The sequence below is a fragment of the Cygnus olor genome, chromosome 9, assembly GCF_009769625.2.
Source record: "Cygnus olor isolate bCygOlo1 chromosome 9, bCygOlo1.pri.v2, whole genome shotgun sequence".
Taxonomy (NCBI): Eukaryota; Metazoa; Chordata; class Aves; order Anseriformes; family Anatidae; genus Cygnus; species Cygnus olor.
Window position 1 is genome coordinate 17692071 of NC_049177.1, and position 27681 is coordinate 17719751.

The window sequence follows — 27681 nt, forward strand, 5'->3', positions numbered from 1 at the left end:
CACAACGAGGCGGGCGGAGGCCGCTTCTGCGTGTGGGGCGCACGGGGGAGAGCCCAAGGAAGCCCCCCACCCCCCATCACCCCCATTTCCACGCAGCACAGCTTTACAGAAAAACGACACGGTGGTTATTATTATGTTTTTTATTTAGAAATAACACCGCCGTGGTAAGGAGCCGCACCGGCCCCGCTCGCCGCCCCTCGCCCCGGCTCCGCGCCCCCCTCCCCCCGCGCCGCAGCAGCAGGGGCCGGGGTGGAAAACCCCGTGCCAAGGGGGGGGGAGGCGGAGCGGGAGGAAGGAGTGCGGCGCTGTCACTCCACCAGTGCTGCAATATCCTGCCGCGCTCTGAGGCGAGGGGGAGACAAAGTAGTTCCAGACTCCGCTGGCTTCGCGGACCCGTGGGGCTCAAGGACCCCCTCGGAGCACCTTAGGACGCGTGTTCAGGGGGATCGCTAGGGAAGGGGCCTCAGTTTTGGAGGGATTCGTGGGGTTTTGGCTGTGGCGTGAGGTGTATATCCATGCGCAGAGCGAAGCGCAACGAGTCCGGCCGCGGGGCGGATATATAAAGCGGCCTCCGCGGAAGCTTTGCCTTTTCAGTTGAGGACAGCGCTCGTGATCGGAACATGTCAGGCGGCTCCGCGGACTATAGCAGGTATGGCGCGGCGCGCAGAGGCCCCGAGCCTTTTCTTTTTTCCGTCAGGAGGCTCCGTAGCCTGAGCGGAGGCGCAGGGGAGAAGAAAAGCAAGGAATTGTTGAGGGGGGCGCTCCAACGAGCGCTGTGCGGTGAGACGGCGCCTGGTGCCCTGCCCCTCCTCCCCCCCCAGCTTCTAGACGCTTCCATCCCGCCTCTCCCTGAATTCACGAGGGATCTAGTTCTTTTCCTCAGGGTTCGTGTTCTCGCTGTAGGTTTTCTTAGCAACCACACATCCCGAAAAAGGGCTATTTTTATTTTCCTGAACTTAACCGCGCTGCCGTATAATTAAAACAGAGGAGCGCTTTGTTACGTTTTTCCCCCCATTTTTTTAATTAATAAACGCCACCCCTCCCGTGGTTCTGCCGTTGGTTCGCCCCAGCCCTGAGGGCCCTGCGGCGGGCGAGACCATTTTTTCCCGGGGGGGGGGGGTGCGGCCCTCTGGGCGCTCGCCCGGCGCCTTCCTCCGCCTGCTCGCGGCGCCCGCTTTGCGCAACCCCAGGGGTGGAGCTCTCGCGAGACTTGGTGACGCGGGCGGGGGGGGGAAGAACCGCAGCGCCCCCTCTCCCGCCCGGCGCTGCGGCGCCGCCATTTCCCCGCCGCCTCCCCGCGCGGCTGCCTCGGGAGGGGGGCGCTGCGGGGCGGGCGGGCCTCGCCTCCCTATTTCCCTGCCTGAAACGCGGCGGGGCGCGAAGGCTCGGATCGTCCCGTATCACGTTACGAGCTGCGGGGAGGTGGGCTGCGGATTACGGGCGGTGGGCAGAGCAGGAGGCTTACTCGGTTGGCACAGCATCAGAGCAGCTGCTGGAATGATCTGTCACGGGTTTCAGCGGGCAGACGCAGCTCTTGGCAGCCGAGGGGGGGCAGCTCCCTTCTGCATGTTGTGCTAACTGCTCGTTCTCTTTGCTGGCAGAGACCATGGCGGCCCCGAGGGAATGGAGCCCGATGGTGTCATTGAGGTGAGCACATGACCTCGTGTAAGGACTTGAGTACTGATGCAGAGGAATGGTGAATGCAATAATGTATTTTTTTCTTCCTTGCAGAGCAATTGGAATGAGATTGTTGACAATTTTGATGATATGAATTTAAAAGAATCCCTTCTAAGGGGCATTTATGCTTATGGTTTTGAAAAGCCTTCAGCTATTCAGCAGAGAGCTATTATTCCATGTATCAAAGGTATGCAAGTGATTTCATGTGCTATTGCTAATATCAGATAATGAGGAAAATATTATAAAAGGCATATGCTAATAGTTTTATTCGTGTATTGATGCCTGTTTTTAATCTTTATTGAACAAGTGATATGATGGTACACCATCTTTCGGGGCTGACCTGAAATGGAGAGAACTCTTTAATGCTGATCACTTATTTCAAAAGGAATACAATAAAACAAAATATGAATGGCCTATGTGGGAACAGTAAATGTGTATCCTACTTTTTTTAGGGTATGATGTGATTGCTCAAGCTCAGTCAGGTACTGGCAAGACAGCCACATTTGCTATTTCCATCCTGCAGCAGTTGGAGATTGATCTCAAGGAGACCCAAGCACTAGTATTGGCCCCTACCAGAGAACTGGCTCAACAGGTATTGATAGTGTAGCTAAAAAAACAAAAGCTATTTGTGTGTTGCATAGGTTTCAGGTTTCACAACTGTGAGACAATAAACAGACTTCTTAAGGGGCTGTAACCAATATCCATTCAGAACCCTCTTTATGTTGAGTAATGGGGAAACTAAACTGGCTTCTGTCCCACAAGTTCTCTGCCTGCTTGAAAAGTCGAGTTGCAATGCATGTGGAGGGTATGCTGGGGCAGAGTTGCAGGAACCAGCTCCTATGCTGTGTGTAGTTCTGAAGGAGCATCTCCAAAAAAAAAAAATGTTACTCAAGTACAGTGTTCTGAGTGGAAACTTAAGACTTCGGAAGCTCTTTGAACTTGCATGCAGTTGTGCAACATGAAAACTGCAGTGCACATGTAGTCACTTCATTGTTCTTGTAATCCGTGATGTCTTCTTGACTTAATGTTACATTGCATGCTTACTTCACCCTCAAGGCTTGGTGTTTTGTTTTAGTAAGTGGAAGTGCCTGAACAAAGCTTGCAGGATACTTAGCACTAATATAGTTCAGTAATGGTGGCTTTTAAGGTAAAATGTTGAGAGCAGAACTTGGAGGAGAAAACAGATCGTATATAACTTAATCTGTTTTTCAACTAGAATATACTGAGATGCCAGTATTACAGTGAAGATTCTTGAAGAGAAATCTAAAAACTGGATCAGAAATCTAAAAACTAGATCAGACAGGCAAGAATTCTTGAAAAACCAAAGCTAGTAGAACAAAAACATCTGATGGTACAGTCTCTTTCTACTTTGAAGACAATTGTGAGGTGCGACTACAAAGCCTGGCACATAGCAGTGTACTTCTGCACTGTGTAGCAGCTTTCTGCAAGTGCTTTATGTGCACGTATTCCCAGTGCAAAATTTGAGTTTGCTTTGCAGGCCTTCCATGCATCTACTAAGCCAGGAAGAGAGTTGCTTTTTAACTAGCTAACTAGTAAGGGTGACCTGAAGACCAATTTAAATATTTAACAAGCAGTTGGGCAGAATCAGTAGCAAGACTTCTGTAGTCATTAGCAATGTGTAATCATTGTCTAGCCCATAGTCCATAAGCAGCAGTGATAAAGGACTGATGCTAGCAGTAGCTGCTACTAATGGAAGGCTTTTATCTTCTAGATTCAAAAGGTAATTCTGGCCCTTGGAGACTATATGGGAGCAACATGCCATGCTTGTATTGGTGGCACAAATGTTCGCAATGAAATGCAGAAGCTTCAGGCTGAAGCTCCACACATTGTGGTTGGAACTCCAGGGCGTGTGTTTGATATGTTAAACAGACGCTACCTTTGTAAGTATGAGTTGAACTTTGCTTTTGATAAGAAATCATTAGTGTAAATTTCACATCTGGAAAGAGCTGAAGTAATGAATTTGCTGTCACTGTAGATGGTATGGGACTACTCAGTCCTAAGGGAGAGTAATATTAGCAGTAGTACTTAGTATGTTCTTGAAACTTCATGAAATGTTCTTTTTTTTTTAATAGCACCTAAATGGATCAAAATGTTTGTTCTGGATGAAGCCGATGAAATGTTGAGCCGAGGATTTAAGGATCAAATTTATGAGATTTTCCAGAAATTGAGCACAAACATCCAGGTAAAAATGTGGTTGAAATGATGGCAACAGGCTTGGTTACAAGTAGCTGACAAACATGGAATTTCTGTCCTTGTCTAAATTAAAGCTGTTGTGTGCTGTCCTGTCTGCCTTGCAGAAGGTCAGGATCTGTGTTTTAAGATAATCGTGATGGTAGTCACTGATGTAAAGGTTGATGACATCAATGTTCTGATGGTGGTGGACCTGAAGTTAATGTCTTTTGTACATGCTGACATGGAGTAAATGTTCTCTAGGTTGTGTTGCTGTCGGCTACGATGCCAATGGATGTGTTGGAAGTGACCAAAAAGTTCATGAGAGATCCCATTCGTATTCTGGTGAAGAAGGAAGAACTGACACTGGAGGGTATCAAGCAATTCTACATTAATGTTGAAAGAGAGGTAGGTATGAGCTGTACTTCTGGTTAGAAGAGTTAAGAAACTTGATTTTCTTTACCTTCTTGTTAAAGCACTGTGCTAAAATTGCAGAAACTGAGGCTCAGCTTTGGTTTCTGTAATAATGCTAGTAGAGTACACGCAAGAAGAAGAAAAATGATGCACTGGATCGAAAATGACTAGGGTGGACCTCTTTCTTAATGTCCAGTGTCCTGTGTCTTAAGATTCGGTGCAACAGTTCATGCAGAAACTTTACCTTAGGTATTCCTCCAGTTTTTCTGGTCATGTTAATTTTAAATGCATGTTAGGGCATGCCCTAATTTGACCATTACTTCAGAGTTCTTATTCCTGCTAATTTTGTTCTGTTCAGGAGTGGAAGCTGGATACTCTCTGTGATCTGTATGAGACCCTGACCATTACGCAGGCTGTTATCTTCCTGAATACAAGGAGAAAAGTGGACTGGCTTACAGAGAAAATGCATGCCAGAGACTTCACGGTCTCAGCTCTGGTAAGAACTGATACTTACACACAACTTCTGCAACGACACGTGCATACAACAATCCTAATGAGCTACACTTGAGTAAAAGCAGGAAAAGTTATGATATAGCTGTGTGGTGCTGTATTATCGTTCCCCCTGCTAAAAGAAAAACGTTTCCTTCTATCCCTACCTGCTTCGTTCCCACAGCAGGTAGGGACGCTGGGTTTCATACATCCTTCTGTTTTGAGAGGATATTTCAGTCTGGAATACTGGAACCGTAATAATTCTAACTCCTTAACTCTACAGCATGGTGACATGGACCAGAAGGAGCGGGATGTTATCATGAGAGAGTTCAGATCAGGATCAAGCCGTGTCTTGATCACTACTGACTTGCTGGTGAGTATCATCTCTTGGTGAGCATGCTCTTGTTTTAATCTGGTGCCAAAAGCTTCATAACTCAGTGAAGGTTCTTGTAGCCTGAACTATCTGGAGCCTTTTGGAAGAGTAAAGACTATGCTCCACTATGGACTACACAGTTGTAGTTCATCACTAACAAAGTAGTCAACAAAATCAGGAGATGAGAAATGCAGTCAAAAGTCTGTGACGTGTTAAAGATTCCATATTGCTTTCCAGGCTCGTGGCATTGATGTGCAGCAAGTTTCTTTGGTTATAAATTACGACCTGCCGACCAATCGTGAAAACTACATTCACAGGTTAGTTTGCTCTGTCCTCTAGTTGGCTCATTACACCGAGTGCCATGTTCTCAACAGAAATCAGCACAGAACCTCACCTATTTTCCTGTTAGTCATTTTTGGTGATGGGAGTGTTACCCATCCATGCATACAGTAACTGCTAACAACAAAAACTAGCAGAAAGTAAGCTCTTTGGCTTGATAAAAAGCCCTGACTTGCATAAATATGGTCCTGAAATGAGGGAGGAGCAGAACTTTCAGACAACAACAAAAAAAAAAGCAGTGGGAAAACTTAGATGGATGAAGTGTTCAGCAGTGGCTAAACCACGCATTGCTGAGATCTAGGGAAACTGCCAGATGCTGAACTACATTTTTTTCTAGGTTGCAGAGTGTGATGACAGAAGTTATTATTGGAAGTTATTGGCATAGCATCTTGAAAGCAGGGTTGTTAGCTGGATCTGTAGGTCCCAGCTACTGTTCAGTTGCTGCTGCTCAGTCACTGGCCCTTAACGCTTTCAGCAGACTAGTAGTACAAAACTGTCTTCATTCCTGGAGGTCTAATTGTGTTCACGTTGTATGTGTCTTGTTTGCTCTTGGTGGCTCCTTTCACAGTGGTATTCTTTCCTCTGTGGTGTGTCTTCTGGTAGCAATTGTTTTTTTCCCTAGGTTTAGTTTACTACCTTTAGTGACTGTCCCTAAATTAAGTAAACTGTGCTTTGTTACTTGATGTAAAAAAATACAGGAGTCGATAGCAGCAGTTGATGACACAAGATGGTGCTCAGAAACGGCGTTGACGTAATTTAGGACGTGGATTCGTAAGCGGCACAGTTTGAATAAAGAGCGAGTCGGTATTTATATATTTCTTTTGTCATGATTATTTGCTAAGTTTTGTGAGCCATTTTGTGTGTTTAGCTCATAATGATTAGGTGCTGCATTGTGCAGTTGCAGGAAGGTAGAACTGATGGTGGGTGTAACTAATAGTGTTTGACAGCCTTGTGTTTATACAACAATGTTGAGCTTATTTTTACAAACTAAGTTTTCCCACTGGAAACAGTTTTACTGAATTTTAATTCAGCAGTCATGCTGTTCCATGTTACTGGATACAATTGGATTAATGCAGGAACAGTCAAATTTTTTGGAAGACAGTTACCTTTTTGTATGCCATGTGCTCGGGATTGGATGCATGTGGTATGGGGTTTTAATCCTCATGGAGGGGAGGGAGACAGCTAGGGCTTCATACCACAGTACCAACCATTAAATAAAGATCTTATTTTGCAGCCAAAAGAGTAACCTTTTCTGCTCTGCTACTCTCCATAGGATGGACACTTCTTCTGTACTGTTGGCACTAACTGCTAGTTTTTCTTAACCAGATGTGACTATGGTTAGCAGCTAGTCGTGTACACACGGCGTAACTGGCCGCTGGCAGATAAAAGATCAGCAGTAAATGAATGGATCGTTTTAAATATTTAAAAAGCGAATTGAGTAGTTAACTTGTGTATAAATGTGTTCTCTGTTTTGTGCAGAATTGGCCGAGGTGGTCGTTTTGGCAGGAAAGGCGTGGCTATAAATTTTGTCACTGAGGAGGACAAGAGGATTCTGCGAGACATTGAGACATTCTACAATACTACAGTGGAGGAGATGCCCATGAATGTGGCTGATCTCATTTAATCCCTGGGGAGGAGATGGTTTGAATGCAGTGCTCGCTGTTGCTGAATAGGCGATTCACAACGTGCATTGTGCTTCTTTCTTTGGGGATATATTGAATCTTGTCTCAATGCTCATAACGGATCAGAAATACAGATTTTTGATAAGCGAAGCGACTTTTTGTCGTGAGCTCTTGTGGGGAAAGCCACTGGCTTTATCCACTTTAGGGTTAGACTGTTGGGGTTGGGTGGAAAGTCATGGGGTCTGTAAATTTTTTCTTTATTAGAAATTTATTTCCTAGTTCCATAGAAGTGGTTGTATTAGATGTTCTTTATCATTTAATAATTTACTTATGGACTAAAAGATATAAGTGCTGTATAAAATCAGCCAATTATGTTAAACTAGCCTACCTTCCTTTATTGTATGTACTTATACTTCAGATTGAATTGGAAAGGCCTTTCAAAATCTCTAAACTTTTATAAGAGCATTAAAATGCATTTGTTTGATATGTATTTATTCAATAAAGTATTTAATTAGTGGTAAGTGTGATCTGGACCCTGTTGCTAAGCCCCAGCAAGCAAGCAATCATACTATTGTCTTAGTTAGGGTTAAACCCAGTAAAATTTGCCATATTGCACATGTCTTAATGAAGTTTGAATGTTCAATAAAATACTTCTATATTCACTTAAATTGTAAATGGTTCTTGGTGGGGGATGTCTTGTTTATGGGTGAGTGAGTGCATGTCAGTGCTTGGGGCCTAGATTTCCCCTTTCAAATAGGGGGCTTCAACTCTTGTGATTGCAAGGGCCTTGTGAGGGAGACCCCCCCCTTGACCAAGCACCACTGTACTTCAGCATGCCTGCTGCTGAATTACCCTTTCACTAGAAAGTGACTAAAAACCTATCTCATTTATGAACTTGTATGAAAACAAAGTACCCCAGCATGGGCATTTTCACTTGCTGAGCAGTAATTTTATTGCAAAAACTATACAAAAAGAGTACATGAGTCCCTGCTAGTGGAAGCACAGCCACCCCTGAAATAGCTCCAAGCTGCTGCCAGCCCATGCTGGAGGAGTTAGGTGTTCTGTGTTAGCTGCTGCATCACGAGGGCACAGAGACTGATCAACTGCAAGTATTCATCAGCACCATCTGCCAGGCATTTATCCACTTCCTGCAAATGGAGAGAAGTTAAAACCCTTTAAAAATGGTGGTGCTGGAGACAGCTGTCTCATACCACAAGGCTGAGACAGTTCACCACATCACAATTAAGTTTGCCAGCTGTTGACTTAATCAACACCAGCCTCTCCAGCAGTCACATCCATCACACACCCATCTTAATTTTCCCTCCCCCTTTGTATCAAAAAAAGCACACCCACAAACCTGCTTGAGCATCATTAGAATAATATGGCTAATAATTCATTTAGTTTGACTGGACTTCACTTCCTTCTCAGGAAGTTTCTCAGAACAAAAATTCAGAAATTTGTAACAGGAAATACTCAGAATGAAAAATCAGAGTAAATTACACAGAGAGAAGAAAAATTAACCAATGGAGACTGGAAAAGTAAAATTATTGAAGAGAACTCAAGCTACAGACTTACTGCAAGCTTCTCAACTATGATAGATTTCTGCTTGTCACTGAAATCATCGCTCTCCACAACAATATCGTGAAGCTGGTTTACAAGCTGACCGACAGCATACCCTTCATTTATGAGATTCTGTGGCAGGGTATAAGAAAAGGGACGTAATTCAGCAGCAGAAACACCATAAAGAGGAAAAACAATCTGAAAAATTCTGTCTGAGCCAAAGACTGTCCTGGAAGCTATTATGGAACTCTTAAGCATTAAAGTACAAGTCAGTGGTTTCCACAGAGTCCAGCACCCTGCCCAACGGTGACCCAAAGCAACCACCTAGGAAAGACCAGGAGAACATGGCAGACATACAGCAGCACATTCGCCTCAATATTCTCCCAGCTTCTGACAATTTACATCTCAGGGATTTTGTTAGCTAGAGACATTTTAAGCAGTTAGCCACCTCCGATGAACCTGCCCAATCTCACTCTAAAATTAGGAAAGCTTAGCATCTACAGAATCATGTGGCACAGCTTCACAGCCTTCACATTTTAAAGTGCGGCCAACTTTGATTCATCTTCTTCATCTGGTAGTGACTAGTTACAGACATACAGAGCACTGCAAAGCCAAACTTTTTAAATAAAATAAAAACTGTGGCAATTAAAGATAGCTGTTTTTTTTTTTTTAATTGGTAGTGCCCAGTAACATTAAATATTGGGAAGAGTATTCCATGAAGCCGTTTAAGTAGACAGAAATTTATGAAAATAAAAAAACGCAATGTAGTGCACAAGATACACCCACGCCTTATTACAGCTTTATTCAGACACTTCTCATCTAACACAGTCTCTGTAACTAAAAAGGTGACTAGTCCAGAGACCGGTCCTTTCCACAGAAGATGCAATTTTAATGTTCTGTGCTAAGTGTCTCATTAGTAATTCTCAGCTTATTTCAGCCTAACAGCTCCCCGTGACCTCAGTTTAGCTCAGGAGAAAGTCACATTGGTAGCAAATCTTATTTGTAGCTTTCATAACTCTTCCTCAGAAGGGAAAGATCAGCAGCATACTAACTGGTGAAAGACAAGCTTCTTGAAATGGGCCTCCCAACTGACCTGAGGCCACATGTTCCTCAGCTGCAAGGCAGTAACAAACAATACACGGGGCAGTGACCTAGAAAAACTCTCAGGCTGAAGCACCAAAGGGGACTGTACCTTTGCCACTGTTTCCAGTCTCTCAAAGGAACCGCTCTGGCAGGCAGACAGCAGTCCATCCGTTGTTTCTTTAGGGATGACCTGTAACAAATTACATTGCTTACTTTCAACATTGTACACTTATAAGTCAGTCACAACTGAAGTCAATCAGCATTTCATTCCTCTACACAGGGAACCAACCACTCTTAAGCAAGTATCTAAGACAGACCAGATTTTTTTTTTTTAAATAAAACTGAGAGCTAGGCTTTAATATTTGTCTTACATCGGTGATAGAAATAAGAGCTATATAATGACAGTGAATTGTCAAAGTCACATTCACAAATAAAAATTCACTATCACTTATTTGGGACACTAATTGGAGGACTTAATTTAAATAGGCAATGCTTTCTGCACCATGTTGTGCCTAACCAAACAGCAAATTAATTTTCTCTTCAGTGATGCACCAGGGACATAATTTTTTTCTTTTTTTTTTTTTTTATAAAAAAGCACCCAATGCAACAAGATCAGTCAATAAATCAGAACAGAAAAAAGTTGACAGATGCCATTTAGCTCAGAGCAGGGAAGCACTGCTGACATTCTCAGCCCCTCTACTCATCATCATTCCTGTCGGTTGACTGTCTGGACAGTTTGATTTCAAAGCTTCTTTATGAAATGTGGACAGTAGCAATTGCCTCTATTTCCACTCCATTCAAGTGAAAACCCCTCAACCCTTACAATTGGCTGTGACGGTAACACCTTCAAGGGAAGAGTGTCCTTCTCTAAAGCCCATTTACTTTTTCAGTTCCTCAGCTCCATCAGTCTTTAAAAACCTGGGAGACTGTGTATTAGTACCCTACTAGCAATGCTAACAAGCATAAAACCATTTATTTTTAATCAAACCTTGACCAAAGGTAGATAAAGGTAGCAACTATACTTAGCACACAAACACTTTTCAGACTTATTACAGGAGAAGCTGTAAAGCATCACTTACCCCAGCAATTTCTGTGACTATGTTCTCTGTGATCTCCTTCCCTCCCATTAAGCGAGTGGCACTTTGAAGAAAAGTAATGGCTTTTCTTAAGTCCCCTTCTGACACTTTAACAAGGTAAGAGACCGCCTAAAAGAGAACGTGAGAAAATGCAATGTGTGTACTGGATCTTAATTAACAGTGGAAGTACAACTTCCTCAGCAAACTGATTTGAGAACATCAGGTAATGCCTGAAGCAGATGGTCAGAGCTAGGCACAATGCACAAGTTACAATGCAACCTCTCTGCTAATATAAATGCTACCACAGGTCTAATGCAAACCACAGCTCTCAGGACTAGGATTTCATGTTACAAATATGTCACCAAACAGTTCTCAAGTTACTTGGTCTCACAGCTGAAATGAGACTTGGGACAGTAGTGCACAAGTGTGCTATGATCCACACCATTTTACCCACACTTGTATTTGTATTGTAACTGTGGTAACTTCTATTACCCACATAGCTTTTGAGTTACTCTCTGACAAGCGAGGCAATGGATTCAGATGGGGGCAAAGTTATATTCAGTGGAGTAAATTACACCTAGTTCTATCTCAGCCTCTTTTTACATGCTAAAGTACAAGTTCTGAACTTTCTTTTCCACTTGAGCAATACAAAGGAATAAAAATTACCTAATAGCGTACCTATTTTGTCACAACACGTCTACCAGCCTTAAAACCCCATGGTGATAAACAAATCTTGGGCAGCTGGAAATGTAATCCAGGGAAAATAAGCACTGTATACATTATGAATTATATAAAGTTGCAAGTGCTGCAAAATATGTGCTGGCAATTTCAGAATGAAATACTGACTTAATGCAAGTACACTCAGTACAGAACAAAAAGCCCTACAGTTATTCTCTAATTTGCTCTGGTGGATATTTTGATTTTAGGAAGACTTTTACAATTTCATCATCACCTGTGTAAGGAGAATAATATGCAAATGATTTTATATACTGTACATAGTGCAATCGAAAAGTCTGGAAAAGTATGCTGACTTAGTCCCTTTCACTGCAATGCAATTAGGTACCGGATTAAGCAATAAAATTACTTGGCAAGCACTAAGTTACCTCACTACTGATTTTCACATTTTCCTTCTCAGAAACATCCAATAGCCGCTGCTGCTGGATTTTGTCTGACAAAGGTTTGAAGCGGAATTTGGAGCATCGAGACGTTAAAGGTTCAATTATTCTGAAAGAAAGAAAAATAAGTGCTTGCCAAATGATCACACAGCCACATTCATACAGATGAAGCTATCGTAATAGGCAAGGGTAACATAACCTTAAGACTGCAACACTAAAACCCAAAAGTTGAAACCTAAACGAAATAAAAAGTACTGTGAACAGGAAGAGCAACAAGTCCAAAAAAGTAACAGGTTCCTCACATACCTGCTGATGTAGTTACAAATAAGGCAGAAACGCGTTGTTTTAGATTCTTTTTCCATTGTGCGTCTTAAGGCTGCCTGGGCTGCTGAAGTCATAGAGTCTGCTTCATCCAGGATTACAATCTTAAAAGGAGGACAAGCTTTACCACTGAAAGACAAGGAGACATGCATTCTTTAGATCAAGTTAAAAATATCACTGCACATGGTGAGTCACATTTTACTCAATATTTATACACAACAAATAGAACAAAATTAAACATTCAATTCTTTTTGATTATTTTTAAAGACTAGCATTTGTAAAGGGCAGGGGAGGCAAACTGAGTTCCCATAGAAAGACTGGTACTTGAACACTGCAGAATTCCCCTAAAATATGTACTCATGCTTTAAGTTTCTTCTAATAACTAACACAACACTTCTTTTTTTCAGGCTTCCTGGTTACCTGAACTTCAAAGAACATTACAACAGCCTAATTTCAGGACACAAGACCATCTCTTGCCATGTAGTTCTGGCATGCAGTTTCTTGATACTTTCCTCAATCCATTTTTTACCACACACACACACACCTTCCCTTTTACAGGGCTTCTCACCTAATACCAGACTCTTTTCAGCATCTTATAAGCTAGCACCCATCTTGCATGAGATGCAAATTGAACAACCTCAGCTGCAACATGGTCTAGTGGTAGGTGTCCCTGCCCATGGCAGGGGACTGGAACTACATGATCTTTAAGGCCCCTTCCAACCCAAACCATTCGATGATTCCATGGAACTAGAGGTAGAAGAGAAGTAACTTCCACAATTTACCCAAATAAAGTTTCCTGTGGTAGTCAGGCGACCTTTGCAAAGACAACAATGTATCTGTAAGTCCAGAAGGCTCAGTCTTACCTTTTTTCTCCCCTTTTTGCTTGTATAACATTAACAGCACTAGTAAAAGTTATTCAAACTCTCAATATGAAATGACATGAACTCAAAGCCTAGCCAAAGTATTGCATTTGTTACAAACTTCAGACCAGTGCTGACCCATCTTTTGTATTAGAATTTTTATTATTTAGGTTAATTTTATAATCACATACTTTGTCCTAAGCAAGTCAGTCCATCCAACAGATCCAGCCTGGATTCAGCACTTACTCTGAACGACTTCCAGATGCTGTTAGCTGAGCAAAAGCCTTCACTTTTTCCCGGATCACTTGTATTCCACGCTCATCGGAGGCATTTAGCTCAAGGACTCTTTGTCGGAATAATTCAGTACTGCAAAATCGTTATTACAACATATTAGCTGTTAATGCTTGTAATGGTATGTTACAAAGTGTATAGGCCAGAGGGCCTGTCTGAACTGCAGGTATTGTTTTTGCTAGCATTACTGAAAAACATACTTTGTTAAAATACAGCTGAGATAATTAAATGTTAGGTATGAATTTCCACTAGCTATTTCTACAATTGACTCCCACACTGAAGAAAACAACAAAGCATAAAATTATACCTGTTACAAGGAAAAAGTAGGAAGCTGGGTTTGTAAGCTCAGAGCACTACATAATGTGTCCTTCTACTTACATGCTGTTAGCAATGTAGAGAAAACAGTTAAATCCCCAGATATGGTAACTGGCAGTGGTCTGCCACTGCAATACTACCAGAAAGTAAATATCTAAAACACATAATACAGGTAGTATTTAGCAGCACCTCTGATTTAAAAATAAAAATTAAACATAGGGGAATTAAAATTCTTAGACTTCAGATGGAGACACAACATAGAGTTGTCTAGAAGTTATCCTCTCCAAAAAACAACATGAGACAAATATTAAAGACAAGGAAGGGAAAAGGTACCAGAGCCAACATTAGATAAGATCACACCATCAAACCACCTTCTCATCCATTTTTTGCTTATTGCCTACTCTGAAAGCACTACTCAAAACCACGTAGATGTTAGAATTCAGTTGGTGAATGTACACAGAGTTCATAAGAACTATAATGCATACTAAATTTTAGTCTGATATTACTCAATGGTGCGTAACAGAAAGATTATGACACAGACATTTTGTGAAGTGCCTCAAGATCTGTGTTTAGCTAACAGCTTACTGAATATAGTATCAGAATTGGAAATCCTTTACAAAGTTCAGTAAGGCACGTGCAAGCCATTTCTTTTCATGCTCTTTTCCGCTAGGAACACATAGTTAAAGAGACACAGGGTTACATGGCTGCTAGCCTCAAGGAATTGTTGTTGGTAACAGCAATCAGTGATTTATGAGGGACAAACAAGAAAGATATCTCATTTTAGAGCTGAACTAGAACATGAAGCAATTCCTGAACAAGAATTTAAAAGTATGAGAAAGTTTCCAGAAGCAACGTAAGAACAGGCAACAACCAGAGGCACACGACTAGAAGACACATGACAGTTGCTTATACCAAAGCAATTCAATTCCAGCTTACCCATAGAGTTCTCTAGCGGCTGCTAAAATAGTGGAAGTCTTCCCAGTCCCAGGTGGGCCATAGAACAACAGATTGGGAAGCTGGAAAAGCAAGGCAGCATTAAAAAAACAAAACAAACAAAACAAAACAATAAAAAACCACAAAACAGGAAAACCTACTGAAAATTTGAGCACCCGATAGAAACTATATACTCCTCCTGCAAAACAATATCAAATTCTAGGTCACTGCACATGGTGCTCTAAAGGAGGATAAACAGTTGCTGTTTATAAGACTGCATGAACAAGCTGTTATTTGGTGGCACCATCATACCTTCTATCAAAATAGACACTTCCAAGTCATATTTTATTTTGATATATAGCCTCCAGGTCAAGTCCAATATTACTAAAGCCTACAGAGCTTACTGTTATAGATATGACTGCAGTGACATGCAAATTTATCCAATGATGCCCTTCAGACAGTCAGCATACTACCAGCAGTGCAGCTGCAATAAAATTTGCCATAGGTTAACTACCTCATACCTTCTCAGCTCTGCCTTTGAAAGCCATTCAGAGAATTCTCTGCTGCCTTAACTCCACTGCAGTAAGTACAAGGTAGCTTGTGAATGTCAGCGCAATATTGCGGTGATCGCAACGCAGACATATCCTAAGAGTAATCATAGAGAAGCTTGCAAAACCTGACAGGAATGCATAGCACCGGCAAATAGTTTTCTATATCCACCCAAGAATTTTTCAAAGGAGGAAACCAGTGGCATTTCTCAAAGAGATTAGGTTAACTGGTCTTTCAAATATTTTCATTAATAACCTTAGCATGAAAAACAGGAATGCATTATCAAAACATGCTGACACAGGTAGATGAAAGAAGCACAGCAAAGACTGCAGTAAGAATTATAGGATAACAGTTAAAAGCACAAAGCATAAAAGCTCACTATTTGAGAGACAGCTGAATATAAGTATCTGCTAGATGTCTGGAATTCATCAGCTGGAAGTAAAATAAAAGCTGACTTAGTTTTGTCTGTCAGTCAGGGAACTGTTCCTGTGTTCCTGACCACTGTAACACAGGGGTCCTAAGATGTTCACTTTCAACACAAATGCACAATTATTAATACTAACAAGGGGCTAGCAAGACTCCACCTAGAAAGCCACACACAGTTCAGGTCATCCTCAGTCAAGGACGATAAATCTAAATAAATCTAAACTGGAAAAGGTGATTACAGGAATGGAGGGCTTATTTATAAGAAATGACTTTTAAACACAGAAAAAGTTAGCTCAGCAAAACAAGAGCCGAGAGGGAGCATCACTGATCTCCATAAATATATCAGTGCAACAACAGGGACACAGAACTAAGTTGGCATAAAACCAAATTTCTGCAAATTAGCCACAACTAAAATCTGGATGAAAACAAGAAGCATAAGAGCGATAACCTTCTATACTAGCATTCCAAATAGTCCCTCTTATCACTTAGCCAGTTGCATTTTAGAACAGCTGCCTTTGATAGTAGATGTTCCGGTTCTACATTCTTAGAACAAGAATCCACAAGTCCCCTCCAAACAACAGTAAGAAGACAAGCCTCTCTGTCTGATTTATTTTCAGCCCTTAATAAACGTTCTATTTTTAGAGAGTCAACTAAAGTTAGATTAAAGAATTTTATGCTGAATATAGCAAGCAATGCAGACAGAATCGGAACAGCAAAACCAAAGGTATCTAAAGAGCAGCAAGAACTGCAGGAGTACATGATCCACAGTCAGAAAATAAAAAAGACAGACCTTTTTGGCAACAGTATTCCATTTTAGCAACTAAGATAAGACACAGAACAGATGCAACTGTGTAGGCACTGGAAAAGTATGAGTAGTAGAATTTCAATATTTTATAGTAAGTAAAACCATTTCAAGTTTTGCCTTCTCTATCTGCTGATCATTTGTTACTCAGTTCCCTGGTTAATAAGTAAACAGTATCCAATATCAACACAAGGTTTTTTCCAAGTTTAATTAGACACCACAACATTATTGCCTCCCCGTGTCTTTTTAGGGATTTCTGTGAAGAAATGCTTATTAAATGACAGCTGATAATTCATCAACTATGTTAGGTTAGCATACTTTAAGAGTAGACGTTTTGTGGAGCTGTGTGTTTGCAACACTCCTAATTTCGCGCCTCTGTGCTAAATCACAAAACATGCGTTAGCAGGTAAGAAGCTTTAATAAGAATCTATGCTTCCTAATTTCATTAAATCCATACCTTACTACTGTTTCCTGTTTCAACCCCTTTTATGCTCACTTCTCGCTGAAGTTATCACCAGTATTTACACTGCTTTTTCAACAAGCACAGCCTAATCCTTCATGTAACTCTGAGGCAGTATTTTTAACAGACTGTAACCTGACCTGTTACCCCCAGCAAGCTTGAAAAAATGGGTAAGCAGGATACCTGCAGACATCACCCTATTTACTACATATAGGGTAAACTCCAAGTCCTTTTCTAGAAGTGTCAGTAGAAGTGAGGATATAAATTGGAATCGTAATCCTACCCCTAACTCTCTTCTCAGTAAGATATAATCAAGTAACTGAAAACTAAAGAATACTATAACACGTCAGTTTCTTTGCAAAAAGCAACATTAAATCAACAGTCCTGGCAGGCAGAAATCAATTTCTCCATTTCAAAATCACCTGGACTCTGGTCTTTCCCATTTATAAGAGAGATACATCGTGGTTTTTAGAAGACTTGCCCTATTTATAAGCTCCCAAACCAAGGCTCGCAAATACTTAGAAGCAACTTAGCATAGAACTGGCTCTCCAGTTCCAACAATAAGGTTTAAATAATGCTGTAAGTTTGTGTCATGTACTTTGTCACAGCTGTTTCTTTGATCTCAACAGATCTCCAAAGTCAGTGAGAACTCCTCAAACAAGTGCCAGGCACTTCATTCCTTAAGTTACACTTTTGCCTTTGACAGAATGAGATCTTTCAAGAACTAACAAAAATATCTACATTTTAAAAGCATCAAATATTTTGAACTACTTGCATGATTTTGTTCTCAAATAACTTGCAGAGTTTGGGTAGCTATAGTAAAATACAAAGCCTGTAAGCACCTTACAGACAAGTTATAATTTGTCTTTTTCAACTCAGGAGGCAAAAAGTCAGCACAACTGCACAAGGCTCATCATCTGAGAAACACGGCTGACCCAGAAGCTGCAGGGTTTTAAATAGCTGCTGCTCAAAATAGAACCTGACAACCCATCACCTAAGCGATGGTACAAGACAGATATGTCCAGACAGCATAGGTGGGAGCACCTCAGCTCTCCTTAGCTGTTAATAGTTCCTTACTAATTACCAGAACTACAAATATTAAAACACAGAAGTGTTGCTGCTGAAACCGGTATTTCTAACAATACAATATGACGTGACAAGGTCACATTACAACAACATTCCTAAAGTAAATTAAATCTGGAGGCATGAACTAAACAAATCATACAAGTCTTCCCCAGTTTTGTCATAGCAGCTCACTTTAGCTCCCTACACTCAAACACAAAGTACTTAAGCCTTTGCATGTTCTGATTAAATGAACATTTTTGGATCAAATAGTCTCAAGCTAGTCAAACCAGAATTGCAGAGCAAATCGTCTCAAGATAAAACTTTTGAATACCAGAGACTACAAGTGCATGTTGTGCATCAGAGGCTTCCTCCATAAAACTCTGAAAACTCCAAATCGTTCTTTATAGCTCTCAGTGACCAGATATCCCTATCACAAATGCCATTTTTGGAACATCCTTACCAACCACTTCAGCTGGCTTTAGCTGTCTATGTAAACAGGAACATCTTTTGGAGCACAATAATGACCTTCCTAGGTGAAACATGGAAGCTAAAGAAGTCTCAGCACATATAAAAGGAAGGAATTCTCCAGACTTGAAAAAAGCATTTTAAGCAGTTTCATAGAAGCACTGGTATGTCACTAGAATTCCTGTCAGTCCTGCCAGTCATTCCTAAATTACCATTTAGGAAAAGTCAATCCCTTTTCAATAAAAGAAAGTTTTCCCCTCTACTCTTCATCAGGAATGTCTGAAGTACTGGCTGAATAACAGTGTCTAGAAAATAAAGGCTCCTTCAGACTCAAAATTATTAACAGGATGTTTTCCAATCAAGCTTTTGCAGAAAAATTCCAAAGTGCATCATACAGCTGACAACTTTACAGTGAGACTTGGAGACTGGGAACATCTGAAATATGACACTGCTCCCAACACAATACCAGGAAGTCGCTTAGCTAGTCTGGAAACGTTATCATTGCCACGCTAGAGAAGGGCAGGCAGTTTTCCTTAGCACTGGCTCGTTTCTATGCCGTGGCAGCCGTTATCACCACACTCACATCGGCGCCTTCCAAGGACTTTTTCAGCACAGCGACGACTTCATCCTGGAAGGCGACTTCATCCACGTTCTTGGGGCGACTGAATACAAAGACACGAAATGCAATTCGTTATGTAACAGAAAGAAAAAATGGAATGGAGGAAAAAAAGCACACAAAACAACCATTTCCCTTTCCGATGACACTGGTACCAAAGAATTACAGCAAACGCTGCAGCTGGGGCCAAAATCCCCGACAGGAAACCCGCCCGGTGCCTCTGCCCTGCCTCCCTGAAGCGGTTTCTCAGGAAGAGACAAACGGCTTCCTACTGGAAACAGCGGCCCGAGGTTATTTTTAGAAGCCCAAAAGTATTTTGGAACAACATTTTGTCACTTTGCGAGCCCAAAAGCCTTCTCCTGAGGAGAGAGAGCCCTAGAGGCGCCTCAGCCCGGCTGTCAGAGGGCAGTCACACCGGGTACCCCCCCGGCCCTTACTATTTCTCCACCCAGGGCACGGGCCGGGGCTTCTTGCCCTCGCCGCCGCTCCCCGCCGCGCCCCTCTCCCTGGCGGCCGGGGGCTTGGTGCTGATGGCGGAGGGTCCCTTCAGGAAGGCCTGCATGGCTCCGGCTCCGCTCGGCTCCGCTCGGCTCTCTTCGGCTCCGCTCGGCTCCGCTCGGCCCCGTTCGGCCCCGCTCGGCCCCGCTCGGCCCTGTTCGGCCCGGCCGCGGCTAAGCCGAGCGCGTGACGTCACCGCCGCCCCGCAAGCCCCTCTCGGCCGCTTCCCGCCAAGCCGCCCGTTCCTCCCGCCCACGGCCAATCACAGAGCCCGCGCCGCAGGCGGGCCCTGACGTCACGCCTCGCAGCCAGGCACCGCCCGCCGGCAGCGCCGCGCGTGCTCCGATGAGGGAAGGTCCGGGCGCCATCTTGGCAGCTCCGGGAGCCATCTTGGCGCCTCCCTTCAAGGCGGCCCCCGGGGAGGGGCGGGCAGGCGGCCGGCGCCTCCTGGGCGGCCCTCCCGATTGCAGCTTCATCAACAGAAATAAAGGAACAAAGCAAAAGCAATCGGCGCCGCGCCGAAAGTTGGCGGAGGAGGGCCTCTCCTGTCGGGATGCGAGAGCTGGTGCCTGGCCCCGGGGGGCTGAGGGGCGGCCTGAGGGGGGTCTCTAGAAGCGAGCCCAGGGCTGTGCCTCAGCCCTCTCTATGCCAGCCGCCCTCCGTGGCTGTACGGCCTGCACTGCTCAAGCCTTCCCCGTCTCCTGTTGCCATGAGAGCAGCTCCCCCAGGTGTACAAATGCAGGGGTTGTATGTGCAAAAGTTACCAGTTAAGCCTAAGGGGATCCTTTTTGATTTCCCGTTATTACGAATAATTTGCATTACAGGGAAAAATAAATTTAAAAAAAGGATTAAAAAATGCTGGATGTGATTGATGTGTTCCCTCTAAAGGACTCAGAAGCATCCCAGCAGATTTGGCAGTCACGATGCACACCCACGTCATCTTGTCCTCCCACTACGTACCTGTTCTATGTGTAAAAATTAAATCAGTTATGTTCCCTGCAGCTGCATGCTGGGTGCTTGCAGGTGTGCTGCTTTACTGATTCCCCTTGGCTGCTTCTGAGCACGAGGCACGGCCAGAGTGGCCTGAGCAGCCACAGCAGGCACCGTCCAGAACAGAACCTGTGCAGGGGCAGAGTGGGGTGGACATGGTCTCTATGGCAACAGATGAACAGGCTTTGGAAAAGGGGATGCAGGAAATCGAAGCTGGAAATACATCATTCTGCTGGCAAGACAAGCCCGTAGTCCTTGTTTGGGCAATTTAAATAAGCTGTTTCCTTTCATCTAGAATTCTATTATTGAAACATGAAAATGCCTTGGCAGCAAGAGATGCCCATACACACAAGTCCTGAAGTTGGCCTGATCCTGACGAAAATACAATGCTGTTTTTTCCGGCTCTGATTATATTTGATACTTCCAAATAATGGTGACTTGGAAATGGTAAGGATGTATAAGCAGCTAGAACTGATCAGTTTTCTTTCTGAAACTGTGTAAAGTATTGTTATGTTTTTGAGGTTTCATTCCATTTTGTGGTTATTCTGTCCTCTCCTTAACGGGGCCACTTCAAATGTCTCTAGCACTTGAGGATGTTATCAACTGTGTCTGAGCCTCAGGTTCAGTTCTGCAAAGGAAGTTCTTGTCTGCTATATTAACATAACTTAATAACAGAACTTTTTATTTCATTACCTTGACAAAAGCAAAAAAATCCAGAAGGAAATAAGTGATCCCAAGCTACTCTCTCACTTTCTCTTGCTGGTTTTCTCTCCCTCCGTTGTATAGATACAAGGACTGAAAATTACGCGTTCTCAATTCTGCATTCATCTATGGTCTAAAGGTGCAACAGATCAATCTCAAATGGTTATGATGTCCTCTCATTTGCTTGTCTCCAGGCTGTGGCCCACTGAAGCTGTCTACAGTCTAGCTAAACTGTCTAAAGACTAGTTTAGCTTTAAAATGCTAATCACCTGATGCATGGTGAATTTGTTCTTTAAAGCACTTTAACATAATTGTGTATCTATAAAAAGCCAGACAGCTATTAAAAAGCTTTAAAAATATTTATTTTTGTTTGTTTGTTTGTTTGTTTTTCCTCTTGAAGTGTGACAGAAACATGTTTGGGGGATTTGACAACTTTTTTATCAGACTTCAAGAAGGAGAGATGAGCAGTAGGGGGGAGTCAATTTGAAGCAGCGTTGACACATTTCATTTATAATGCTATTTATAAAATGTATTAAAAAATATCTAAGACTATTTTAATTCATAAAGGCATAAGACCCAGGATGTATTGGTATTTAGAAACTGTAATATAGTTTATTTATTATATCTGCCCAGTGGCAGATGTCTCAATAGCGATACTGATTGTGAGCAACTTTCTTCATTCTCATCCCAGCCAGGTTCTCCAGCCACATTTGAGCAGTGGTATCTGCCAAATACCTGAGGTCTACTTTCACCACTGGTTCAAGTAGATCTGTGAGCTCAGTGAAATGGTCCGATACGTTGCACTACTACTACGGCAAACAGGAGGTAGGAGTAGGAACATGTCGTGGGGTGGGTAAGGAGGTGAAGAATGTGCATTGGGGTGGCAAGGAAGTTTTCTGGCAACGTGGATGGATCTAAATGGGAAGCCTGATCCCATTCCTTCCTACTCTGACATTTGCAGGTATACAACCATAGAATGGAGGTTCAAGAGCTCATTGGCTGAAAAACTACGTAAGGGGCTAGGGAGAGAAGCAGGGCAGAATAACTGATGAGGGGGAGGACTTCTGTCTTTATAAATTACTCCACCCGGTGCCCTGGAAGCCTGTCCATGCATCCATCAGTCTAGAACTGAAGCCAGTTAACACTAAGGCTCTTTATCTTACGACACTGGGTTTTTATCTTATGACACTGAAAGTGGACAAGTGGCTTCCTTAAAATAAACTACCTAATAAGAGAATTTAGGAATTAATCTGATCCTAAAAATTCAGGATCACTATCCAACAGCTTTTTCCAAAAGTCAGGCTTTGTTTTGAAAGAGTAAAGATGCTAGAAATTATTTAAAGAAATGAATGCAATGGAAATAGCTATATACTGATTTTCTTTAACAGCAAACATTTATCTAATAACTTTCAGCATTAGAAGACATCTGTCAAAATTACGTAAGCAGTGCAGAGCAGACTGAAATTGGCAATTTTCATTGTGCAAGCTGCATAAAGAAGAGAAGGTTCAAAGCAGGATGGCAAGAACGATAAAAGGTACAATTGGCTTTTTTTATGAAGACACAGTAACTAGGACAACATTTGGCTCCACTCAGGAAAGAGTGACTGAGGGATATGATCACTATACAGAAAGTCATGGCTAAGATGGAGACTGTGAATAGGGAATTATTCATTCCTTCTCAAGGTGCAGGAACCAGCGGCCTGAAATTGAAGTATCAGGCTTTAGACCTAAAATCAAAAGTATTTTTTTCACACATATTTAAATTGGAATCTTGCTACTAAACTTCATGGCTGTCAACAATATAAATAGATTCAAAGATAAGTAGAGAGATTCATGAACAAATAGAGTATTAAATATAATCAGGCAAATGCAAACTGAAGCTCTGAGAGTCCGTGAATAACAGAGTGCTGCAATTGAGAAAAAGATTTCTGATGAGAAGGGAAGAAAAGGAGACAAGCAGAGAGCTTTGCTAAAACTAGCATCTTCAGCAGCCTCTTTTTCTTCAGAACAGATGTTAGAAGCAACTATGCTCCTTTTCTAGTGAAGTAGCTGAAACATAGCATCTGATACAAAGCAGGTCAGGCTTTGCAGAAGCCTCTCCAAGAGGCTAAGTGTGAAGGCAGGGACCCAGGCACTACTGGGGGAGCTGTGTGTGGGAGAACAAGTGAACATGCAAGTTTTGGTCGAGAACCACAGATTTGTTGTAGGAGCTGACTGAGAAGACAGTGAAAAGCCAAGAACAGACAGTGAAACACTAGGAATGTGACCCTCTATAAAGCTAAGCAGGAGCACTGTTGGCTGAGGTGTTCCAAAAAGAACAAAAGTAAGAAAACTTGAGTGATATTGTCCTTTACTGAAGGATTTATGTTACAGAAAGGAAACAGCACAATTTTGTGCCTTTGTAGGTATGCATCAAAGAAGTATGGGACTTATTTATCCGTTTCTTCTTCTAATGGAATTGTACTGCACATCTGAAGTGCTGCCGTAACCAGTCAGAACTGGTGACAGTATAATTACCTTACCTGATTGTGCCAACAGTGTTCCAGTTCTTCCCAGTCAGTAATAGAGCCCTAATCTTTGATATCGGAGAGTCTATAGATAAAAGTTAAGGGAGGAAAAGTCATAATGCAAAGGTATTGCTTGCTTGCAAAAATGAAAGTTGGGAAAGGTATGCTAAACTTTTCTGTTATTCCATCAGCTTGCCTTTTTTCTGGTATGAGGGAGTCCTCCGGGGCACTCTGAACACCAGAAGTTAGTGATGTGGTTCTGGAGGGAATTTGCCTGAAAAACTAAGAGAGGGGTGAACCTATAAGGGGTTTTTAGGACTTGGAAAGTAGAAATAATACAAGTGAAGAAGATAGTTGCATGGCTGGATCTCATTTTTTAATGGCTTTTCTATCTCAGTTGGTTTTTAGAGATAAGAGAAAGGGATGTATAGTTATATAGGATGAAGAAGAAGGAAAGATTAATCCATGATTTTTGCAGTAAGAATTCCCCTTTCCATCTGGAGAGGCCACAGGATCTTGTAAACAGTTTTTGTTTGCAGTGTGCAATTTACTGGTTATTAAAGATGCTTACAATGCTTTTGGCCTCAGCTGTTTGATTCAGGATCTAATAAACGGCTGTTGATTTGTCAGGCTTTCACTCTATGGAGAAATCAAGCTATTGCCTGTCGCCCGTCATTGTAATTGTGGAACTGTGGTGTTTGTACAGCCCCCAGCCCTGCTTTCTTGTAAGACTCATGCCTGAAATGTAAATCATCATCCTCTGTACCTCTACCCCATATATATTAGCAAGGACTTTTACCCTACCGAGGGAAAGTTTGTATTTGTAGTAGTCAAAGTGCTGGCTCAATGTCACAAATACGCCGAGCACCACAAATGGTTACCATCACAGTGATGGAGTAAGTCGCTTCAGCATCTTTGAGTCATTCCTTGAGTGACAGGTACAGGGCTTCCATTTCTCTGATCTCCAGGAGATCCCTATATTCTAGGCTTCTTTAATGCAGTCCCACTGATCTTAGTAGTGTAAAGAAATCATTCCATGACTGATAAAACTAGTGGAGTGTACTACCCCATGGCTGTGTCACGTAGCTCAACCCTTCCCACCAAAATAACCTCAATCTCCCCCTTTTGTTTATTATAACTCATGTCATATGACAGCACCCTCATCTCGGATTGAATTATACGTAACCCACCCCACAGCGTAAGCTGGGCAAGGAGCAGTCCTTGCTGTGGCTGGCTGTAGACTGCAGTGTGATGACTGGCTGGTATGTACTAGCGAGTCCGTAAGATAGCCACAAAACAGAATTAGACAGCCCTCATTACATCCTTTCCCCTTTTGGGCTTTGTATGCCTTGCTAATTTTCAGTGAACCTACAAGAACGTGTTTTTGTCTCCAGAATTACATTGCAATCGATCAACAGGTTTAAAAGTTATTGAAGGCATGGCAGACAACTGGAAAGCAGGCTAGCATAGCTAGAAGAAATAATAAGAGAAAAAGGATCTTAAAATAGCAAGTGTACTTGTGTCTGTAGTTACTGATACTGAATAACAATGTTGGTGTACGAGCATATGGTCTTAAAATAGCTGAGAATAATTTTAGCTAGAAATAATACAAAGGTTCTTAGCTATCCTTGATGTTCTTGAACAGCCTTGATGTAGGAGTAGTGAGAGCAAACCACTCTCCACCACCATCTACATCTACACCACTTCTCAATGGAGTTTAATTCATTTATGAATGGGATTATACAGTGTCTTTGCCTGCAGGAAAAAAAAAAAAAAAAAGGAAAGAAAAACAAGAAAAACTATAACAACAACAAAGTATGTCAAGTGCCTGGAAATGTGGTGAATTCTCTAGTCCTGTGTTCCTACCTCCGATCTGTGACCCTGTGAGAGGAAAATAAAAATAAAGCATCCCAGATCTTTCAGACTCCTCCAAACATTATGGCTGGCTGTCAGTCTGCTTTGCTTATGCTTTTCTTTCTTGATGGCATCTCTTCCCTTGTTGAGGAAATCATTTTAATGTCAGTCAAAATCTTTACAATTTGAACTTTACTCCTTAGATGGGCTCTGCTAGAAGGATGATCTCAGAACAAAATGCTCTTGCTGTAATGCCAAAACATTGGCTGGTGGGTGGCTATCTCAAGTCATCTTCCCCCTCCTCGCTTGTTTTCAAGCAGACTTGCTCTTATCTAACTCAACGGAAGTGTAGAAGAAACCTCTCAGTACGGTTGGTCAATCATCCAAGAACAAGGACAACAGCAGTGATGCTCAGACTGCCTTGTAGGTCAGCCAACTGCTTGTGGAATTTTCTCATCATAGAGCTAGATAAAAGCTTTTGCAACACCAGGACTGGCTCACTGATTGTGCTGTAAGATGTGATGTGCCCACGGGGATATTTTACAGCTCTAACCTTGTACATACATGATGTCATGTTCTCTGGCATGTGTGGAAAGGTGGGCCCAAGCAAAATCCTATAGATGGGTGGGGAAATCTGGAATTAGAGCTGGATCCATTCTGTGGGAATAGAGCAGATATTTCAGGCAGCTGCATGTTTCTCTGTTGTTTGTTCTAAGCATGTAATAAATTTTCCTGTTTCCAGAAACGTCTTGCGTGGAGCTTCGGGTAGACTTCAAAGGAGGAGGTGCAAAGAGGGAATGGAGACATACAAGTCTCTGGCGGATCCTGGCCTTTCTCACTTTCTTGTCTGCCTCTTTTCTTCTTCTCAGATCTTAGCTGGGCACTGGAGCCAGGAGAGCTGACAAAGCTTCTCAGCAGTTCAGCAGCCGTTTGTCCTACAGCAGCTGTACATCAGCGCAAGGCTCAGCTGTGTCCCTGGCGCCCTGGGGCAGCGGCCATGACCACAGGTGAGACCTGCCTGGCACCCAGGGCTAATTCATTCACCCTTCTTGTAAACGGGCAGCTGGAGCGGGTCCTGTGGGCTCAGTCACACCGAAGGCGCAGGGACCCTGTCTGTGCAGCAGTGCACAAAGCCCCTGGCCACCCCGCCCCTAAAGGGGCCACTGATCAGCTCCCCCTCAGCCCCCCACCCTACACATGTGGGCAACCCCGTTTGTCAGGCGACAGAGCGGGTAGGAGAAGGGTTTGGGGGGACGTTGGGAGGTTTCACGTGGGGACAGCCTGCAGGGCATCTGGGCCCCAGGGGCTGGGGCGCAGCACCGGAGGCTGCTGCGAGTGAGTGGTTGTCAACCGCCAGGCACGCCGGTGAGGAGAGCGCGGAAGAGCAGCTGCCGCTGTTACAGCTCTGCTGCCAGCTCCACTCCTCCTGATGCCATTCCTACCTCCAGGATTTTTCCCTGACTCACAGCATCACCATCCAAAAGTCTCCCTGGAGGAAGGTATCTGCCTGCTGGTTTGTCTTTTTATCCTTTGCCTCATCCGCGGGAGAAGGCAGAAAAAAAGCCATAAGCAATCAGCTCGCCTCTTTCTTTTTCCTTTTTCAGTTCTCCCACCTCCGTTCCCTTCCTATTGTTAAGGGGGGTTAAATCCCCTTTTGGAAGGAGCTTTTCTAGGTCCATGCATGGAGGGCAGCAAATTGGAAGAGGTGAGCAGCCGGCAGAAGATGTGAGAGCTAGAAGGGCCGTGCTGTGGGAGTGGTCCTTGCTTTGTGTGCAAGCGAGGCAGTGAGCGTGCAGCCTCCCACTCTGGGCGCATCTTTTTTTGGATGCTGTGCAGTTCCCTGTGTGAAATGCTTTTTTGGTTAAAAGAAGAAGAGATGTCACATCAGGAGCTCACCCAGCGACTGACTACAGTTATCACCCATGTGGGTAAGACATCTTTATGTTTCTTCTCACTACATTTGTGTAGATTTGGGGGCCCTTTTCCCTGAGGAGGTGCTGATGTACAGGCAGGAAGCCTTTGTGTGACAGTATCACACCTGTGAGTGAAACAGGAGCCATCAGCAGACTGCAAAACCCAGGGGATTTGG

At 43.0% G+C, this 27681-nt stretch overlaps 3 protein-coding genes and 3 non-coding genes across 11 annotated transcripts in view; 5 read left to right on the plus strand and 1 right to left on the minus strand.

Annotated features, from left to right (window-relative positions):
* Window positions 1-297: 297 nt before the first annotated feature.
* On the plus strand, window positions 298-7766 carry EIF4A2 (eukaryotic translation initiation factor 4A2). 2 transcript variants are annotated; one of them, XR_005822722.1, is made up of 12 exons: window positions 459-649; window positions 1602-1647; window positions 1732-1864; window positions 2130-2269; window positions 3410-3578; window positions 3771-3880; window positions 4132-4275; window positions 4640-4777; window positions 5054-5143; window positions 5381-5460; window positions 6181-6286; window positions 6962-7254. XR_005822722.1 is itself a non-coding variant. In XM_040568008.1 (11 exons), the coding sequence occupies exons 1-11, from the start codon at window positions 621-623 to the stop codon at window positions 7104-7106; spliced, it is 1224 nt and encodes a 407-aa protein (XP_040423942.1). In that variant the 5' UTR covers window positions 298-620; the 3' UTR covers window positions 7107-7766. The 2 variants fall into 2 exon arrangements, 1 of the variants encoding a protein (XP_040423942.1); XM_040568008.1 differs by lacking the exon at window positions 6181-6286 and having other exon boundaries at window positions 298-649; window positions 6962-7766.
* On the plus strand, window positions 1982-2052 carry LOC121075157. Its single transcript, XR_005822761.1, has one exon. It is a non-coding gene; the product is annotated as a small nucleolar RNA SNORD2 (small nucleolar RNA).
* Window positions 4329-4509, plus strand: LOC121075206. Its single transcript, XR_005822809.1, has one exon. It is a non-coding gene; the product is annotated as a small nucleolar RNA SNORA81 (small nucleolar RNA).
* LOC121075199 lies at window positions 4854-4981 on the plus strand. The gene has a single exon (XR_005822802.1). It is a non-coding gene; the product is annotated as a small nucleolar RNA SNORA63 (small nucleolar RNA).
* Window positions 7767-8031: 265 nt separating the features above from the next.
* RFC4 (replication factor C subunit 4) lies at window positions 8032-19925 on the minus strand. 3 transcript variants are annotated; one of them, XM_040568015.1, is made up of 11 exons: window positions 19678-19925; window positions 19479-19635; window positions 19009-19087; window positions 14662-14741; window positions 13366-13485; window positions 12245-12388; window positions 11927-12047; window positions 10827-10952; window positions 9857-9937; window positions 8680-8796; window positions 8032-8252 (listed from the first exon to the last, which is right to left on the minus strand). In XM_040568015.1, the coding sequence occupies exons 2-11, from the start codon at window positions 19601-19603 to the stop codon at window positions 8157-8159; spliced, it is 1089 nt and encodes a 362-aa protein (XP_040423949.1). In that variant the 5' UTR covers window positions 19604-19635; window positions 19678-19925; the 3' UTR covers window positions 8032-8156. The 3 variants fall into 3 exon arrangements, with proteins under 3 accessions (XP_040423949.1, XP_040423950.1, XP_040423948.1); XM_040568016.1 differs by having other exon boundaries at window positions 19479-19666; window positions 19707-19923; XM_040568014.1 differs by having other exon boundaries at window positions 19479-19923.
* Window positions 19926-20503: 578 nt separating this feature from the next.
* Window positions 20504-27681, plus strand: part of MCF2L2 (MCF.2 cell line derived transforming sequence-like 2) — a 167391-nt gene continuing 160213 nt past the window's right edge. The window contains exons 1-6 of one of the 3 annotated variants that reach the window (XM_040567994.1): window positions 20504-20976; window positions 21927-22056; window positions 22645-22766; window positions 26462-26599; window positions 26950-27091; window positions 27197-27520. In XM_040567994.1, coding sequence (XP_040423928.1) covers window positions 27418-27520 — 103 coding nt within the window. In that variant the 5' untranslated portion in view covers window positions 20504-20976; window positions 21927-22056; window positions 22645-22766; ... (1 more) ...; window positions 26950-27091; window positions 27197-27417. Of the gene's footprint in view, window positions 20977-21926; window positions 22057-22644; window positions 22767-26130; window positions 26189-26279; window positions 26358-26461; window positions 26600-26949; window positions 27092-27196; window positions 27521-27681 lie in introns of those variants that run through there. The other 2 variants (XM_040567996.1, XM_040567995.1) reach the window with 2 other exon arrangements.